Here is a 19,754-nt window from a genome sequence, read left to right on the forward strand (position 1 = left end):
ATATATATATATATATATATATATATATATACGTGTAATTGTCAAATATCACAAAACTTGCTAAACAATATCTGGACTTAAAAGACATATGCTAGTTCATAAAAACATTCCTTCAGATTCAGATTCTAAAGGGCAAAGATGAATAATATCTGTCACTTGTGTCTTAAACCCTGTCAGTCAGGAGCTAGTCTTAAAAGCCATCTGAGGGCTCATCAACAGAGGGATTGTGTTGTGCTGATGGGAAGGCTATCATCTGTCAAGATGAAGCAATCATCATATATATATATATGATAGATCGCTGACCACTACACATATTTTTTTTCTCTCCTTGTTTCTTTCTGTTGAAGAGCGTAAGCTCGAAACATTAAAGACTTTCTCTATTCCTGAGCGTTATACTAATACATCCATTTGTTGTTTACACCACCTGTCTTCGTCTGTTGTTTTTTCGTGAATTCTCCTATATATATATAACAGAGTATTGTAGTTTGCTTGAAGCATTGTGTATTGTTTGTAAAGAATAAAACGTTTTGAATGGTACAACAATGCACTATAATACAAAAAAATGGATTATATAATTGTTGTAATTTAGTTATCTATAGTCCGATGATCTGAAGAAGGAATTGTATTTCGAAATAGATAACTAAATTACAAGTATATAGTCCATTTTTTTGTATTATAGTGCATTGTTGTACCATTCAAAACTTTTTATTCTTTATATATATATATGCAATGTACATGGATAAAATTATTGGTATATAACTTACTTGCGTGTGTGTACGTCCTACTTTGATAATGTCCATAAACTCATTAGATTTGTTTTTGAGAGATTCATGTAATTTATGAAGGGCAGGTAATAAATGCTGGTGGATTTCAGCAGCAACAGCTATGTGCATTGCAGTCGGAAATGTATCATTGGAACTCTGTAATACATGAATAAACAATTAATTGTCACAATGTAAGATATAGAAAGGACAATAAACATGCTTGATCACAAAACATAAGCGAATGACCCCAATATCAAAGCTCTTGAGTTGTTTTTCTCAGAGTGACATGTAACATGTAAACACATTGAAGACCGGTGTGGCATTTAACACTTTAGCATTCAGATTATCCAGTCAAACGTAATGCTTTTACATTCACATTGCTTTCAATTAATCAGGCATTATTTTGTGACTTCGAAATTTTGATGATATGGTTGTATATTTTACAATTGCATTAAAGAGTAAGTGTGATAGGCTGGATCTGGTTGGTTGGAGTATAACACAGGTAGAACATTTGGGACAGATATAGCCAGTTTAAATGCTAAAGGGTTAAGCAAATAAATAAGAATATAAAAAATATGGAAGTCTCTTCTTGACCGGTTTTCTTGTATTTAGTACCTTATACAGGAACACTTGATTAAAAGATATTTTTCTTTTTGTTAGATTATGAGAAAATTACATCAATTAGAAAAAGAATGGTTAAATTGTTGGTTGGTTATTGTATAGATCAGCAGTTCTCAATCATTTTTTACCAATGGACTCCTTTGATTCCTATTTTACTCGGGTGGACTCTCCCAGCAATTCAATGTTTAAAAAATGATATTTTTATAATTAAATATTATTAGGAATTGTTTAAAAAAAAAAAATATTTTGTGAATTGTGAAAGTATAACAAATTTATTGCAAATAAATTTAACAAAATCTTATATGGACCCCACCCAAGGGCCATATGGACCCTGGTTGAAAACCACTGGTATAGATTATGAATTCATATTTTCAAATTTTTTTTTTATTCCATCATCATCATTTAACATCCACCTTCCATGCTAGCAAGGGTTGGACGATTTGACTGAGGACTGGCGAACCAGGCTCCAATTTGATCTGGCAGAGTTTCTACAGCTGGATGCCCTACCTAACGCCAACCACTCCAAGAGTCTAGTGGGTGCTTTTACGTTCCACCGGCACGAGGGCCAGTCAGGCGGTACTGGCAACGGCCACGCTCAAAATGGTGTTTTTTACGTGCCACCTGCATAAGAGCCAGTCCAGCGGCACTGACAACAACCTCGCACGAATGTCTTTTCACGTTCCACCGGCACAAGTGCCAGGAAGGCAACGCTGGTAACGATCACGCTCAAATGGTGCTATTTACGTGCCACTGGCATGGAAGCCAGACAGCTGCTCTGGCAATGATCACGCTCGGACAGTGCTCTTAGCGCGCTCCTCTGGCACAGGTGCCAGTCATCGAATTTGGTTCAATCATGATTTCGAAAAAAACATTTTCTATGTCTGTTCTAGATAGAGCTGTGAGTCCTCATTGCTGGTATTTAATTGAGTTTTAAACATTACTCTATAAAGGTATAGTCTTGACTGTGTGATTAAGAAGCTTACTTTACAACCACATGGTTTTAGATTCAGTCCTGCTACACAGCACCTCTTCTAATATAGACACAAACCAACCAATGACATGTGGAAGAATTTAGTAGATGGTAACTGTGTGGAAGTCTGTTGTGTGTGTGTGCTGAGTGGTTTTCAGTTCATGATCATAAGGACATGAGTTCAATTCCAGTGGCACGTTATGTCCTCCAGTAAGACACTTTATTTCACGTTACCCCAGTCCACTCAGTTGACAAAAATGAGTTGTACTTGTAATTCAAAGAGCCAGCTTTGTCACTTTCTGTGTCACGCTGAATCTCCCTGGAAATACGTGAAGGGTATACATGTCTGTAGAGTGCTCAACTATTTGCACGTTAATTTCATGAGCAAACTGTTCCGTTGATTGGATCAACTGGAACCCTCATTGTCATAACCACTGGAGTGCCAGTTTATATATCATCATCATCATTTAACATCCGTTTTTTCATGCTGGCATGGGTTGGATAGTTTGACTGAGGACTGGAAAGTCAGCGGCTGCACCAGTCTCCAACCTGATCTGGCAATGTTTCGACAGTTGGATGCCCTTCCTAGTGCCAATCACTCTGAGAGTATAGTGGATGCTTTTTATGTGCCTTCGGCACAGGAGCCGGTCAGGTGGGCCTGGCATTGGCCATGTTCGGATGGTGCTTTTTATGTGTCACCGCCATGGGAACCAGTCAGGCGACCCTGGCATCAATCACATTTGGATGGTGCTTTTAACATGCCACCAGCACACGCACACACACATACATATATATATATATATATATATATATATATATTCATACACACACAAATACATACACTGTATTGAGACCCCTCTAGCAAGTAGTGTGGAGCAACTCTTTGGACCTTGTACTGTATTTTGCCCAGATGCTCAAGAGCACAGGGAGAAGGCTAATACAAGTGGAGACATGACAGGGCATTGCAGAAATCACAAAGTGGACTTAACTGCAAAGGGTGAGGACCAGACTATTAGATGTTGTTATGCACCACTGGTCACAGTGTGCTTCCTTACACTGTTTTGTCTTTTGAAGATGGTTTATTACACTGACTTCAGTACAAGACTGGTACTTTATCAATGCCAAAAGGATGAAAAACAAAATCAGCCCTGAATATAGAGAGCCAGAACAAATATTGGTTTCAATTTTGGCACAGGGCCAGTAATTTTAGGGGACATTTTGCTACCATCTCTATCCTGCTGTCTCTCACTCACTCTCTCCTTCTCCTGCACTTTCCTCAGGTTGGGTAACCATGTATCTCCTTTGTGGAAGCACACCTGTTTCTGTCTTTATTCCTGATATCTCTACAGCAAGACACCTCTACACCTTCCTCTACAGCAAGGCACCTGTGTCTGTCTCTCTGTCTCACTATAACCTTTCATCATCCAACACAAAACCACCTCCTCCAATAACCCCTCCCCTCTTGAAAGTTTTATTTTTTTTTTTGTCTTGCAAGTAATTGGTGACCCTGTCAGTGTAGGTGCCACTTAAAAGCATCCAGTCCACACTGTAAATTGGTTGGTGTTTGGAAAGGCATCCAGCTGTAAAAACCTTGCCAAAACTGACCTCACCAGTGCTTGTGCCACGTAAAATGATGTACTAAGTCCACTCTGCTGAGTCGTTAGTGTTAGGAAGGGCACCCAACTGTAAAAATCCTGCCAAAATAGTCACAGAAGTCTGGTGCAGGCTTCTCCCTAGCTGGCTCTTGTCAAACCATCCCACTCAAGCTAGCATGGAAGGCAGATTTTAAATGATGATGATGAGGAGGAATGTCTATTTATAACCAAAGTAATTGCCTATTGTATTTCCAAAACAGATAATTCTCAACAGTTTGATGGCTGCCAAAAAAGTGTTGCCTGTCACAACATATACCTACAATAAAGTGCTTACTTGTGGATGATGAAAGTGAATCTCAAAGTAATAATAGGTTTTAATCAGGGAAACAAGTGGAGGACCATACAAAAAGCCTGCACTTAAAACATGTGTGTGTGTGTGTGTGTGTGTACTGTTTATTTATTATTCATTATATAAAAGCATTGGAAATAAGGTTAGATGCCATCATCTAATTAGAAAAAAAAAAGATTTGACCCTTGAGCATTCAGATTATTCTGCCAAATGTAATGCTTATTTATTCACATTAAAAAAAAATTAATAATGCATTATCTTGCAGCTTTGAGATTTCAATGATGTGACTATATTTTTACAATGACATTGTTAGGTATTGTGGGGAGCCAGATCTGACCACTTTAAACATAAAACATGTAGAAAATTTTGGGCCAGATACGGCCAGTTTAAATACTAAAGGGTTAATTTACTGCAAGATTAATTTATTTCAAGATGTTTTAATTTGATTCAAGTTTACTTTAACTTCCTTTAAGTTTATTTTAATTTGTACTTGAAAAAGGTGTCAATGCTTTAAATTATCCTGTTTATATTTATATTTCTGCATGGAAAAATAATGTGAGGATATCTTATTTTTTGTTCTTCTGGAAGGTCAATAGGTACCAGTAAAAGACAAACTCTTGCTCCAACTCTCTTCACAAAAAAAAAAAAAAAAAATCTACCTAGGCGCAGGAGTGGCTGTGTGGTAAGTAGCTTGCTTATCAAACACATGGTTCCGGGTTCAGTCCCACTGCGTGGCACCTTGGGCAAGTGTCTTCTACTATAGCCTTGGGCCGACCAAAGCCTTGTGAGTGGATTTGGTAGACGGAAACTGAAAGAAGCCCGTCGTATATATGTATATATATATATGCGTATGTGTGTCTGTGTTTGTCCCCCCAACATCGCTTGACAACGGATGCTGGTGTGTTTACGTCCCCGTCACTTAGCGGTTTCACAAAAGAGACCGATAGAATAAGTACTAGGCTTACAAAGAATAAGTCCTGGGGTCGATTTGCTCGAGTAAAGGCGGTGCTCCAGCATGGCCGCAGTCAAATTATTGAAACAAGTAAAAGAATAAAAGAGAGTAAAGAGAGATAAGATAAATGACACTTACTTGGCTCATATTTACATGATCATTTGGATGCACAGGGTCCTTGCTGCCAAGCTGACCACCAAGTAACTGAATGGCTCGGTTGCTAATCACTTCATTGACATTCATATTTGTCTGTGTGCCAGAACCTGTCTGCCACACGACAAGAGGGAAATGGTCCATAAGTTCACCAGAACTCACCTGAACAGAAATAAAGAAAAATGAAATCAAACATTAGATTAACTAAAAAAAATGGCCTATTGTATGTGTGTGTGTCTACGCATGCAAGTGCAAGTAAATATGGCTAAATGGAGAAACCTTGGATTGGATTGGACTGCCCATGTTCAGTCCACTGCAAGATGAGGGCCTCAGCATGTTCTCTCCATCAATCATGGTCTGATGTAGAGGCCATGAATTTTAGCTTGAGATCATACTGGTTTGATGAGCCTACCCTGCCACACTGGCTTGACAGAGAGATGCAGTTTTTTTCTTTTATTCATATACAGGGGTAGTTAAGTCAATTACATCCACCCCAGTGCTCAACTGGTATTTATTTTATTGACTCTGAATAGAAGAAAGGCAAAGTCAATCTCAATAGAATTTGAACTCATAATGTAAAGATGGTCAAAATGCTACTAAGCATTTCACCTGGCATGCTAACGATTCTGCCAGCTCGTTGCCTTACAGCCTTACATATACATAACTATGACTAGTGTAGTTAGACTGAGAAATATTTGTTGTTTTTTTACCTTCCTTCCTAGTGTCATGTTAAAGGTAGATTATTGTTGGAGATCCAATCCCTGGGTATTCCTTATTAAACTTCTCATGACAAGATATGATATAGATATTAACAATGAAGAAGATGACAAACACATAATTAATATTCATGACACAGTTTTTGAAAAGATGAGGTACTCTGTTTTAATTTTGTAATGTGAAGAAACATGTATTATATTGCTAACTGCACTTAAGTAGTAAAAGTAATAATAATAATAATAATAATCCTTTCTACCATAAGTACAAGGCCTGAAATTTTGGGGATGGGGGCTAGTCGATTACATCAATTCCAGTGTGTAACTGGAAGTCAATTACATCGACCCCAGTGTTTCACTGGTACTTATTTTATTGACACTGAAAGGAAGAAAGGCAAAGTCAACGTCGGCAGGATTTGAACTCAAAATGTGAAGATAGATGAAATGCTGTTAAGCATTTTGCCCAGTGTGGTAACGATTCTTCCAGCCCGCCACCATAATAATAATAATAATAATAACAATCCTTTCTACTAAAGGCACAAGGCCTGAAATATTGAGGGTGGGGGATTGTCGTTCACATTGACCCTAGTGATTCACTGGTACTTAATTTATCAACCCTGAAAGGATGAAAGGCAAAGTTGACCATGGCAGTATTTGAACTCAGAACATAGTGATGAGCAAAATGCCGCTAAGCATTTTGCCCAGCATGTTAATAATTCTGCCAGCTCGCTGCCATAATAATAATAATAATAATAATAATAATAATAATAATAATAATAGATAAAAGATTTTAAAAAATGAAGGCAAGTTGAATTTTAGTCACATGTAAAAGAGAATATTTTAAAGAATGAATAAATTAGTTTTGATAAGTTTCATGCCCATTTAACCATTCAGAGAAATATCAAAACTTAAAAAAACACACACACTTTTAACAGTTACTTTCAATTGTGGTAGACTCACCTGTCATAGATGACAGATTAGGGCTTTGCAATTTCTTGCTGAACAATTTGTTCCACAGATGATTTGTTTCTGTTGATTAAATGTTTGTGTTGTACATTAGCTCACTTCTGTCATCAAATCAACATTGCCCAATACAAGTGTATAGTAATGCCACATGTCAAATGTTAAAGTGATCGCAGAGCAAGATGAAAAGAAGTGTTTTGCTCAAGAATACAATGCACTACCCAGTCCAGTCTGGGAATCAAAACCACAATCTTGCAATCATGAGTGCAACACCTCAACCACCAGGCCATGCATTTTCACAACTTTCAATTTGAGAATAGAAAATTCTTGATTCTATTCAAGAATTATATCTTTTGCACTATTTTCAAATGTATATAATTGGTTACATGGTGTCATCACTAGGTAAATAAACTATGTCCTAATGACCAAATACAACAAAGCTAACATACTTCCATGGCAGCAGATTTTATTACTTCAGCTATTTTGGGATCCAGGTCATACTCTTGATTCACTTGGGCTGCTGCAGCCTTCAGAATACCAAAAGCTTTGATAAGTGGAACCTGCAAGTATAAAATCAATCACTCAGCATATCTCATAATAATGTGGATAAGATAATCATTTTAGAAAATAATACTTTGACATTACAAAATAAGAAAAAGAAATATAAAATATATTTGGCTCTGTTTTTCTATGTATATCGCTAGCACAGCAGTAACTGCTATTTCCAGTGCCAAAGTATCTGCCACTGACAAGGCCCAAAAAAAAAGGCTGAAATCATGTGATCTGGTGGTCCTGGAAGCAGAAGTAGCAGTGATTGTCTGCCACTGGCAATAGCTATGTGCTTTTATGCACAAAAAAACCCCCACATGAAAATTTTTTTCTCTCTTGGTAAATGTAGTATTTGTGTATACTAACACATCTACTTTTAAGTGGTGAATATTTTATCTTTTGGTATTAATACTGCTTCTGTTGCTCTCTTTATTTTTCATAAAATATATACTACTATTAGCAATCTGTGTATCATATTTTATATAAATACGTCACAGAAGGCTGAATTAACTACAGTGTTCAGTTGGAGATACTATAGATAATATCTTTTATGGACTTGCTGTATTGAATAACACAAAATTAAATTGGTAGCAGAAGAAAATTGTTGAGTAGTGGTAGTGGAAATGCTAGAAGCACATAGCATTCTTGTCATCACTGGTGGACAATTTTCATCTGCTACCAATATAATTTTGTATTTTTTTAACACAGTATGTCCAGAACAGATATTACCTCCAGACAAAAATTGCAGTTAATTAAGCTTTCCATGATATATTTGCATTAAGTATGATGCACAAATTACTAATTTAATCTAGTACTGCTTCTGCTGTACATAACAAATATTACTATTACTTTAGCTATAAATTGTAATTTAACTTGAGCAGAATTGGTTATAAAGTCAGTTCCAGTCTTTATTTATGAGAACTGTTAACTGGCCAACCCATAAGGAAGCTGCACAAAGTCAATTACTTTAACATTCACTAGCTGAGATCATGTTGTAAATAGTGTACAGTTCAATGCTGTAAGAAATTCTTTTAGTCCAGGATCACTCTCAAAGGTTTTAGTCAGTCATATCCCCCCCACCCTCACAATATCTTGTCAGGTACTGAAAGCTAAGATTTCAAGCTTCCTATTGATGTGTGACATAATAGATGTCTCAAGCTTTCTATGGATGTGAGACACAATAGATATAGTCATGCCCGTTTGTGTAATTTAGTGATCACCAAGCCAAAGTGGACTGTATATACAAGGGTCAGCTGAAAAATTCATAGGCTGACCGTAATATTCTCACAGAATGTGACCAAATGAGGTTTATTTTTCAATATAGTGTCCCTTGTGGAACTATGCTGCAGTGCTCGGATCCCACTGGTGAGGAAGCTTTCATCCTGTTGCTCAAAAGAGTCAACAGCAGATATGACATCATCACTGATGCTGATTCCCAGCCAAGTGTTTTCACATGTGGGGAACAGAAGATAGGAGTAAAATCAGGAAAATAGAGAGGGCAATCAACCAAGGACTTGTGGGATCAATACAGTGTCAGGTGAAAGGCCCATGCCTTTTCAACACATCTAAACAATACGAGAAACCCGGTATAGTAATCTCCTACCATACAGTGGCTTCATGAAAATTCATGATCAGTTATTCTTTACTGTTTTAAATAATGTACTTAAACAATCAACATAGTATCCAATGTTGTTATGCCAGGAAAACAAATTATGCTGTTACTTTTACTACAACTACTATTAGTAGTTCTGTACCAAGGAATAATGAATAAAAATTGCCTTTGTTACTAACATTGCTGCTATGAGCCCTCGAGTGTCAATCGTTTGCCAACTTTCATTAATTATTATTTTGCTACATAGAGTCAATGATGGTATGTCTAGGCAGTCAATGAATCTGCTAGAAATAACAGCTAAATCTTCCTTAAATTAACTCCAACTTTCTCAATAGGGGAAGAACACGTTATATAATGTTGTCCTGCATGACACTACTTGAAAAGATGTCATGGTACTCTTGGTAGGATGATCACAAAACTGCTCGACCAAGACTGACTTGAAACTAAACAACTTTTCTATTTGGTTTAGTTTTTCTGGTTGCATCTGTTTTCTTCAATGATGTTATTAACAATGTTGAGAAAGGATTGACTGTCATACAATCTGTTTTTGACGCTTACTACTAACATAAATTTTTTTTTTTAAATCAGCATTATTATTGTCATTACTCCCCAGACAAAATAAAATACAAACCAAGTTTTATTTCAAGACTTCTTTCCTTACATTTTCTTATTAAAAAGCTATTTCATTTCACTTTGGGAAAATAATAAGTTCATCACTTATTACCACTCTCTACCTCCTTGGTTCTTTATTAATTTAACCTTATTTTATTCATTAACATTACTTCAGAATAGACTTCTAGAATAGACAAAATAATAAAAACAAAAGCAATAAATGTCAAAAGGACATACACTATGAATGTATTAGGTTGATAGTTTAAGATAGAAAAAAAAAAAGAGGTTGAAGATGACATTTTGAATATGGCTCTTCATTAGAAAGAGGAAGGCTCTGGAGAGAAAGAAAAGAATAGTCCAAGAAAAGCATGTGTGTCATTATGTGGCTGAAGCGATTGGATCCAACATTGATTTGGAGTACCTATTTCTTGGATTTCTTCATACTTAATTACCTTATCCTTGGATTATGTTACACCATTGAATTCGCTCAGAGTACGTCATTTTTGTACCATCTAGAATAGAAATGGATAAGATGGGTGGGCAAAAGAGTTATACACTAAAATGGTGAGAGGAAAATGCTGATAATCGATTCAATATGGTTTAATAGTCAGCATCGAGAAAGTTGATGGCTTGTTCCCTGTCACTGGCTTCAATGACTATAAGAGTAAACTCTCAAGTACTGCAGCCTACCTAGTTGTAAACAGATACTGAAGGTTAGGAACAACTCACTGCTGTATGCAACAAGAGTGCTGCAAAATTGAAGAGCATTTCAGTAGCTGTACATTAAATTCAATTTCTAGAGAAAGGATAGAATATAAAGTGTTTACAGGTGCCCCTATAACAGATTGTTGTATCTATTTTATTTCTCATTCTTTCATTTTTCCAACTGCTTGTTCCTGGATTTATTCTTAATCCTTTTGTTAGTCTTCAGAATCACAACTAAATTATATGTAAAGAAGTTCACAGTTAATTAAAAAAATAAAATGCCTTATTTCTTCTATTACATTTTATACCAAGCAAAAAAAAAAAAAAAAAAAAAAAAAAAAAAAAAAAAAAAAAAAAAAAATTCCAAAAGATTAAAACAAAAACCAAGTAATTTTCTTTAAAAGTTTATAGTAAAATTCAACTGACTAAAATATTTTACCTTTTCATAGTTATATTTCTAATAAGAATAGAATGTTTATGTGTCTCAATTTACAAAATAACCAAGCAAGGATTTCACAAGAAAAAAAAAAAATACTTAACTTTCTTTGTGTATTGACATAATTATTTGGAATACTACTCAAAAATATACGCATGCACACTACACAATGATGCTCCAGCTTGACCATGACATCTAAAACTAAAGAACACACACAAATAGACACTTTGAAATCTCTCATCATTCAAGTCACAAAAATGACCTTTTTCATTTAAATTTAAATCCTCATTTAACTTCTGTTTTTCCTGCTGGAATGAGTTGGATGGTTTAACAGGAGCTGGTAAGGCCAGGGACCACACCAGGCTCCACTGTTTGCTCTGGCAGCAACCACTTTACAGAGTGTACTGGTTATTTTTTATGTGGCATCAACACCAGTATCAATTCTGCTAATGTGGGTAGATCTTCTTGAGTATAGCAAGGTACCCACCAGATACCTCAGCCCTTTGTCATCTCATTTGTAAGGCTCAGTGTCTTGAGATTGGCCTTCAATACTTTGTACCATGTCTTCTTGGGTTTCCCTCTTCTACAAATTCCGTCCACTTTAAGTGATCGGCACTTCTGTATGCAACTGTCTACATCCATACACATCACTTCAAATGGGTGCAGGTGCAGTCTCAGACAGACTGATAATGAAAGAATTTACAGAAATAAAGGCTTCTTTATTATGTGACATCTTATCAAGTAAGGATACCCAAGGATTTTGTTTTCCCATACATCTTAAAGCATTGCATTGAAGAAAGACTGAATACTAGAATTCTACATACCGGCATTTTTTCAGTTTCACCACCAATGTTGAAATTGATCAAAGTGCGTGCCGTGACAGCTCCATAGAGTTTGTCATTTGGGACTGGCACAGGCCCCAAACTGTCAGTCTCCAATCTTGAAGCTCCAGGCTGAAAAGAGAAGCGATAGTTAATTTAGATATTTATGATACAAGAAGACATCTGAAAATTATTTCAGAACCATCTTGAAACAAATTTTTTTTTTATATATATATATATATATCTGTAAAATATGTGACACTTAATCGGTAGCCATGATAAAACTCTGAGTTTCGGATGCTGGGGTGGGGACCCATGCCAACATCTCTTCAGTTATCCGGTCATTGAAAGTGTCACATATTTTTACAGATAAATTCTTCTATTTACATAATATCAAGGTCTCTTTCTTTCTTTTGTTGTCCTTCCAATCAATATATATATATTTAGCATCAGTTGTTGTATTAATGGAAATTTAGTTATTTTTGCATAAATTGCAGTAGTTGGATAGTCTAATTGGCAATTGTAATTGTTTTTTTTACTTTAGTTTGATCAATTGTAGCACAAAAACTAATGTGCCGACTAATGGGGCTTGAATAATATGAGTCAATATGCCACTCAGTAAGTCAGTATGTGTCAATAGGCCATGCAATCCATCCAAACAATTCCACTTCTTCATGAATGCTAAATCTTTATTCAAACAATTTTTTTAGAATAGTTTCATTGTTATTTCAAGCTGTGGCTGGACAGGTTAAAAGTATTGGTAAACCAACCAAAGTGTCAATAGTTTATTGCAGTTATGAGCAAACTGCAGTCCATGGGGCTTTCTTAATGGCATGCCTAACAAAAAATTACTTTCAATTAATTTTAGTTGTCCATGCCTTGTGTATTGTTTAGCCTTAACCAAGAAGGCCTATTACCAAAATCCTTCCAACCATGAGCAGCCCAGCCTACTCTCATGGCATTGCATATCTCAGACTACATCATCTAATGTGACCTTTCTTTTTTCAGACAGCAAGTAATTTGAACTCTCAGCATTCAGATTCTCTGTGGAATGTAATGCTTATTTATCCACATTGTTTTGAATTAATCCTGCATTATCAGCATTTGAATATCTGCATTATCTCATAGCAATGAGATTTTACTCATGTGATTGAATGTCTGCATTATTTCATAGCTATGAAATTTTGCTTATGTGATTGTTTACTTTTAGATTAGCATTGTAGGGTAGGTGTGAAAGGTTGGATCTGGCCAGTTTTAGCATAAAACAAGCAGAATATTTTGGCAGGATATCATCATCATCATCGTTTAAATGTCTGTTTTCCATGCTGGCATGGGTTGGACGGTTTGACCGAGGTCTGGAGAGCCAGCAGCTGCACCAAGTTCCAATCTGATCTGGCAATGTTTCTACAGCTGGATGCCTTTCGTAATGCCAACCACTCTGAGAGTGTAGTGGGTGCCTTTTACGTGCCACCGGCACAGGAGCCAGTCAAGTGGCCCTGGCATTGATCACATCTGGATAGTGCATTTTACTTGCCACCGGCACTGGCATTGACCACGTACAGATGGTGCCTTTTACGTGCCACTGGCACGGGAGCCAGTCAGATGGACCTGACATCGATCACGTTTGGCTGGTGCTTTTTACGTGCTACAGCTATGAATTTGGTTTTACTTGACTCAACAGGTCTTCTCAAGCATATCATATTGCCTGACGCATCAAGGGTACTTTTTAAATGGGCTTGACATGCAACACTGGCATCGGCCATGACTGTGATCTCACTTCAGTTGCCAGATCTTCTCAATCACAGCATATCTCCAAAGGTCTCGGTCTCCTGTCATTGCCTCTGTGAGGCCCAACATTTGAAGGTCATGCTTCACCACTTCATCCCATGTCTTTCTGGGTCTACCTCTTCCACAGTTAGGGTGTGACACCTTCTCACACAGCTGTCCTCATCCATATGTAACACATGACCATACCAATGCAGTTGTCTCTCTTGCACACTACATTTGATGTTTCTAATGTCCAACTTTTCTCTCAGGGCGCGCACACTCTGTCGTGTATGCACACTGACATTACACATCTGACAGATCATACTAGCTTCATTCATTTCAAGCCTACACATGTCCTCAGCAGTCATGGCCCATGTTTCACTGCCGTGGAGCATGGTAGTTCGTACACATGCATCATACAGTCTATCTTTCATCCTGAGTGAGAGGCCCTTAGGTGCCAGCAGAGGCCAGATATGGCCAGTCTAAATGCTAGAGGGTTAGAGGTGATTTTGCTACTATTTCTAACATGTTGACTGACTATGTAAATTACTACTAAGGGCTACTTTTATTTAATCCTTTAGCTTTTAAAGTAGCCATACCAGGCCAAAATATTCTACCTGTTTTATGTTCAAACCTGCCAGATCTAGCCTCTCACACCCACCCTGCAAAGTCATTCTAAAAATCAACGATGACGTCAAAATTTCAAAGCTACAAGAGAATGCATGGTTAATTTTTAAAAATGTGAATAAATAAGCATTAAATTTGACAGAGTAATCTGAAAGCTAGAGTCAAATGAATTTTCTCACTGCTCTACCACCAGACTTTAGAAAAGTTGAACTATTCAATAAATCAATTCTATTAACTAAAGAAAACTCATTTTCTCACTTGGAAGGTATCTTTAACTGATTAACACTATGCAACAAAATTTTAATTTTTTTTGTCTTTGGCCAGCAAGTGCTATTTCCTATTTGGCTTCTACCTAGAAACCAAAGAAAATGACTGCTATTCCCTACAAACCTTGCTCTAGTGACCTGAACATCAATGTTTTGAAACTGATCTATTTTCCATTACATTTCAGACAGATTCAGTGCTGAGTTGCTGAAGCAGAAATATCGTTATAACAATTCTATTGGTATTCTACTCAATACCACAGATTTGCTTGTCAGTTGCTTGACCGTAACCACTTGAGCATATCCCTTAGTTACTGACAATATGTGCATTTCTGATCAGGATCAGTGGGGGAGCATCACAGCCATGTGTTGAGAGGGATTCTTTGGAGTATGAATAAATGTAAGAAAAGCAAAGTTTTGAAGGAAATATTAGCCATTTTACATAGTTTCTAGGGGTAAGCAAATAGGAAATAACAGTTGCCTAGGACAAAAATCGTATTAACAGTGTAATTGTATGTAACTAGTGGTCAGGGTGTTGCACTCATGATCATGGTTCAATACCTGGACCAGGCAGTGCATTGTGTTCTTGAGCAAAACACTTCATCTCACATTGCTCATATGCAGCACAAGCATTTGAATTACTATACACAAATCATCTGTGCAGGTTCAGTAACTTCTGACTGAAGTTGCACAACTATCTTTCTCAAGTTTGAGAGACTATCATTAAATCCATAAAGTTATAACTGGATATCAGATATTGTCTTTATGGACCCTAAAGAGGGTCTGCAGATTGTGAATTGGAAGCAACTGATGTATAGCCTCCTTCATTGATTTCTTGATAGATTGTGTTTGCCAGTGAGATAACATTATACAAGCATACTGAAGTGTTTAAATCTTAGAGTTGGCAGAAAATATGTAACACAAAAAAGGTTCAGCTTACAGGTCCTTTATCTGAACACAAGGAAAAGCAATGAAAATAAGGTTATTCAATACTTTGGATTTATTTTTTGTAAGCCTGGTACTTATTCTATCAGTTTCTTATGCCAAAAAGCTAAGTTACAGGGATGTAAACACACCAACATCAGTTGTCAAGTGATGGGGGAAGGAACAAACACAAAGACACACACATAAACATATACATATATAATGACAGGCTTCTTTCAGTTTCTGTCTACCAAATCCACTCACAAAACTTTGGTCGACCCGAGACTATCGTAGACGACACTTGCCCAAGGTGCCACACAGCCACGCCTACCCAACCATAATTTTAAAAGGCTTTAATTTAGATCGTTTTAAACATGAAGTTTGTATCATAGAAGCAGAGGTGGTTTTGAGTGGGTTGGTATCAAAAAGGTTAAATAAGAATGTAGAAAGTGTACAATAAGTGTACATTTGGAGAGGTAGGATGCTGACATACCCCATGAAACCTAATTGCAGTTAAAGGATAGCATGGAAGAGAATTAACTGGAACTTTTTCTAGAAAAAGAGTAAAAGAGAATTCACAGAACCAACTCTAAACACAATAGGCTATTTCTTTATGATAAAAGCAATAGGAAACCACAAATCAAATCTTAAGATATTTCTGTAAATGTATGTATATATATTGTATGTTGTGAGGATTCCTGTCATGACTGCAAGAGATGGGGAGTTCATGTTTCACAGGTAGTCATCGATTTTCTATTCAAGCCAAGTGCAGCTGTGAGGTAAGAAGCTTGCTTCCCAACCACATGATTCTGGTTCAGTCCCACTGCATGGCATTTTGAGCAAGTATTTTCTACTATAGCCTTGGGCCAACCCAAACCTTGTGAGTGAATATGGTGTGTGTATGCATACATATGTGTGTGTCTGTCCTCCACTACACAGCTTGCCAATCGGTGTTGGTGTGTTTACGCCCCCATAACAACTTAGTGGTTCGGTGCCAAGCTTAATAACAAAAAAAAGTACTGGGGTCGATTCATTCAACTAAAAGTGGTGCTCCAGTATGGCCACAGTCTAATGACTGCAACAAGTAAAAGATGGATGGATCTCTATTGATTTCAATGCTGAGAATTCAGTTATTCAATCAAGTGGATTTTCTGCTCAAAGAATCAGTAAGTGGTTGAGCACTCCACAGACAAGTGTACCCTTAATGTAATTCTCATGCAGAATCAGAGTGACACATTTGACAAGGTTGTACCTTTGAATTACAGGTACAATTCATTGGATGACTTTCTTTCCAGTTTCCATCTCTCCATTTTCATTCATAAGATATAATTGGTCAACCCAAAGCTATAGAAAATGGCAACTGCTTAAGATGCCACATAGTGATTGCAAAACAAACTTCTTGACCATTCAACCATACTGCACCTAAATACAAACATACACACACTCACACATAGGCATATAGATATTTCTGTATAGAAAAGTTTCTCCTCCTGTGTCAAATTTAAAGCAAAAACCTATAAGATTCTGTGTTGAGAAACAAAACAAAATAAAAGTCATCTAAATCAAAAACTTCACCAACACATTCCTTCCCGCTTTTTCATTCTCTTGCATTTGTGAAGAGAGTAAGAACCTACAATGAAATGTTTATTTTCGTTTGTTGATGATAATATTATGAAACTATATATATATATATATATATATATATATATATATAAAGATATGGTAGAGCAGAAAACAATGAGTAGTGGATGTTGAGGCAACAGAAAACTGGACTAAATGCATTACACAGTTTAGTGGTTATTTCTTATGTTTTGAGTTCAAATTCCTGGGGAAACAATTTTTGCCTTTCACCTCTACAAGGTTAAGAAAATAAGCATGAGTCATGTACAGGGATTGGTTCACTAGACTACACAGTTCCCCTGCAAATTTCTGGCCTTGTGCCAATGTAAGAAATCAATATTCTGAAGAGATATCCAATATTAACATAAATCAATAAATATGCTAAAATAATGCCAAATAGGATTTGGCATGGTACCAAATTTCTCTCATGCTGGCAGAACCCCAAATTTTCTCTGCAGCAAACTCATATGAATTAAGGCTGGGTTCATTCTCTGTTATTTCATATTGACAAAAGGATTTAGTTAAAATAGTGATATGTAGTAGTCAGACTAAGTGCTTTCAACAACTCAAGACTGCAAAAGGATTGACTCACTGTAAATAGCATTTATGGTTAGAACAGTTAAATGTAAATAATCATTACACAGCAACCAGCAACTGTGGTCTATCAAAGGGTTACTTTATATTAATATTGAGTATAGTTAGGTGTACTTTTTGAAAAGTATAATGAAAAACATACACACACATACATCTTACACCTTTTCCTTTTTACTACAACCTGTTTATAACTTATAAAATTCCCCAAGTTAGAGCCTGCCATTCTGCATTTTTAAAAATTCTATTTTAATGATTTGGTCTGTGTTATATATGGTGTGTGTACACTCACACACACACACACACATTCTCTGGCTTCAGTCATTGGATTGTCGCCAGGCTTGACCACCACTTCAAGGATTTAGTCAATATTATGAATTCCAATACTTATTTTTATCTCTATTTATTGAACCATAAGTTACAGGACATAAATACTGACAATGAGCTCCAGTACAATTTCTATCCATCAGATTTCACTCAAGAGGTGGTTTTAATCAACCAAAAATTGCATGACAAGACACTTGATGCCCGAAAGTGACACACAGTGTGACTGTGCCTAAAAACATGATTCTGTAAAAATATTATAAGCACAAATAAACGAAACGTGTGTGTGTGTGTATGTAGGCACATGTGTGTCTGTAAATACTTGAATGTAAACACTAATAGAGTATTCAATAGTGAAAGTAGAGTGGTAAAAAATTTTTTCAATTAAAAGCTGAAATTTTCAAGTGTCATTTTTCATGTATAACATATATTATACACACACACACATATATATATACATATTATATATTATACACATACACACAGATACCTATATATAAACACACAGACACACCATATACATATATTTACAAACAACATACATGCGCTCATGTGTAAAACTGGAATCAAATGAGTAGAGTCAATTCTGTAATGGCTAAGAAACTTTAGAGCATTTATTCCAGCGTTCAAATCCTGCCAAGGTCAACTTTGCTTTTCATTCTTTCAGAGTCAATAAATAAAAGTACCAGTCTAAGGTGATGATTAAATACAGCATAGGACAAGACGCTTTTGGTGCAGCTGCTTTTGCCTCTGTGCGTTCTGAACTCAAATAGTGCCACCTGTAACCCAGGCTAAAAAATATACTAGTGTACTTACTTAAGTACACTAGTACCTAAGTATTTTAGCCGATTTCTTATATACCAGGTGACATGAAAGAATGCAGAGGGCCTTTCGAGCCCTGTGCATTCGACGAACAACAAACAGCATCACGCGCGCACTTTCTTTTTTATATATATACTATTATTTTTAACTAGCAGAAAGTTACAAAAATGACTCAAAGCCTTGTAGTTTTATGATAATTAAAATGTACATATTTGCAAGTATTGAGTTCTATTTCTCCTGTTTGTTGTACCAAACTTGTGTGTGTGTGCGTATTTTTAAAGCAGCGGTGTTGTTAAGGAATATATACATGCGCGCGCGTGTATAGGAATGGTTTTGACTGGGAGAAGAAACCTGCGTCTGAAGTTTCATGTATTTCTAGGAATAGACCTATGCAAATCCCTGTTACAGGAATTGTTGGTTCTATCATTGTTTAGTGCTAGTATAAAAAAGTTTTTGATGCCCAAACAAATCTCGGATAAGAGTCATTCAGTCGGGAACCAAGACATGCTAAATCTAATAAATCTATAATAGCACAGTCTGATTTAGCAAACGTTTAGCTTCAAATCAACCCTGATGAAGCAGGCAGATTTATAATTAAAATCATTCCAGCCGTAATTATTTTTATCCAACATATTTTTCAGACAGAGTGCACACAGGATCATATTATTCCACCATTTTTAAAAAAATTTTTTGGTGTTACGGTGCGATTCGAGGGCGAAATGGTTGCTATTTCTAGCAGTTTGGGCGACTGCATAGGGCCTTCCTCACTGGCTCGATTTTGCATGCTACATGTAAAGATGACTCCACTGGCCTCGTGAAGGAAGGTAGTACTTGGAGAAAACATATCTGAGTTCCAAAGAGTTTGTTATTATTCAGGAAAATTCATTCAACAATGTTGATAATTGGATCAGATATCTGCTTTAAAATAATTTTAACTACCGACAGAAAATGTAAGCGGTTCTATATAGGAAGAGAATATGTACATGTTTTTAAGAGCATTA

The 19,754-nt window shown here is 36.3% G+C and overlaps 1 protein-coding gene across 2 annotated transcripts in view; it reads right to left on the reverse strand.

Moving 5' to 3' along the window:
- LOC106880656 (fumarate hydratase, mitochondrial) overlaps positions 1-19,754 on the reverse strand; it is a 62,758-nt gene that overhangs the window by 11,441 nt on the left and 31,563 nt on the right. For both annotated transcript variants that reach the window (XM_014930701.2, XM_014930700.2), the window contains exons 2-5: positions 11,819-11,947; positions 7,530-7,640; positions 5,390-5,566; positions 765-920 (exon numbers count right to left, since the gene is read on the reverse strand). In XM_014930701.2, coding sequence (XP_014786187.1) covers positions 765-920; positions 5,390-5,566; positions 7,530-7,640; positions 11,819-11,947 — 573 coding nt within the window. The remainder of the gene's footprint in view (positions 1-764; positions 921-5,389; positions 5,567-7,529; positions 7,641-11,818; positions 11,948-19,754) is intronic.

Source organism: Octopus bimaculoides, chromosome 14 (genome assembly GCF_001194135.2).
Source record: "Octopus bimaculoides isolate UCB-OBI-ISO-001 chromosome 14, ASM119413v2, whole genome shotgun sequence".
Lineage (NCBI taxonomy): Eukaryota > Metazoa > Mollusca > Cephalopoda > Octopoda > Octopodidae > Octopus > Octopus bimaculoides.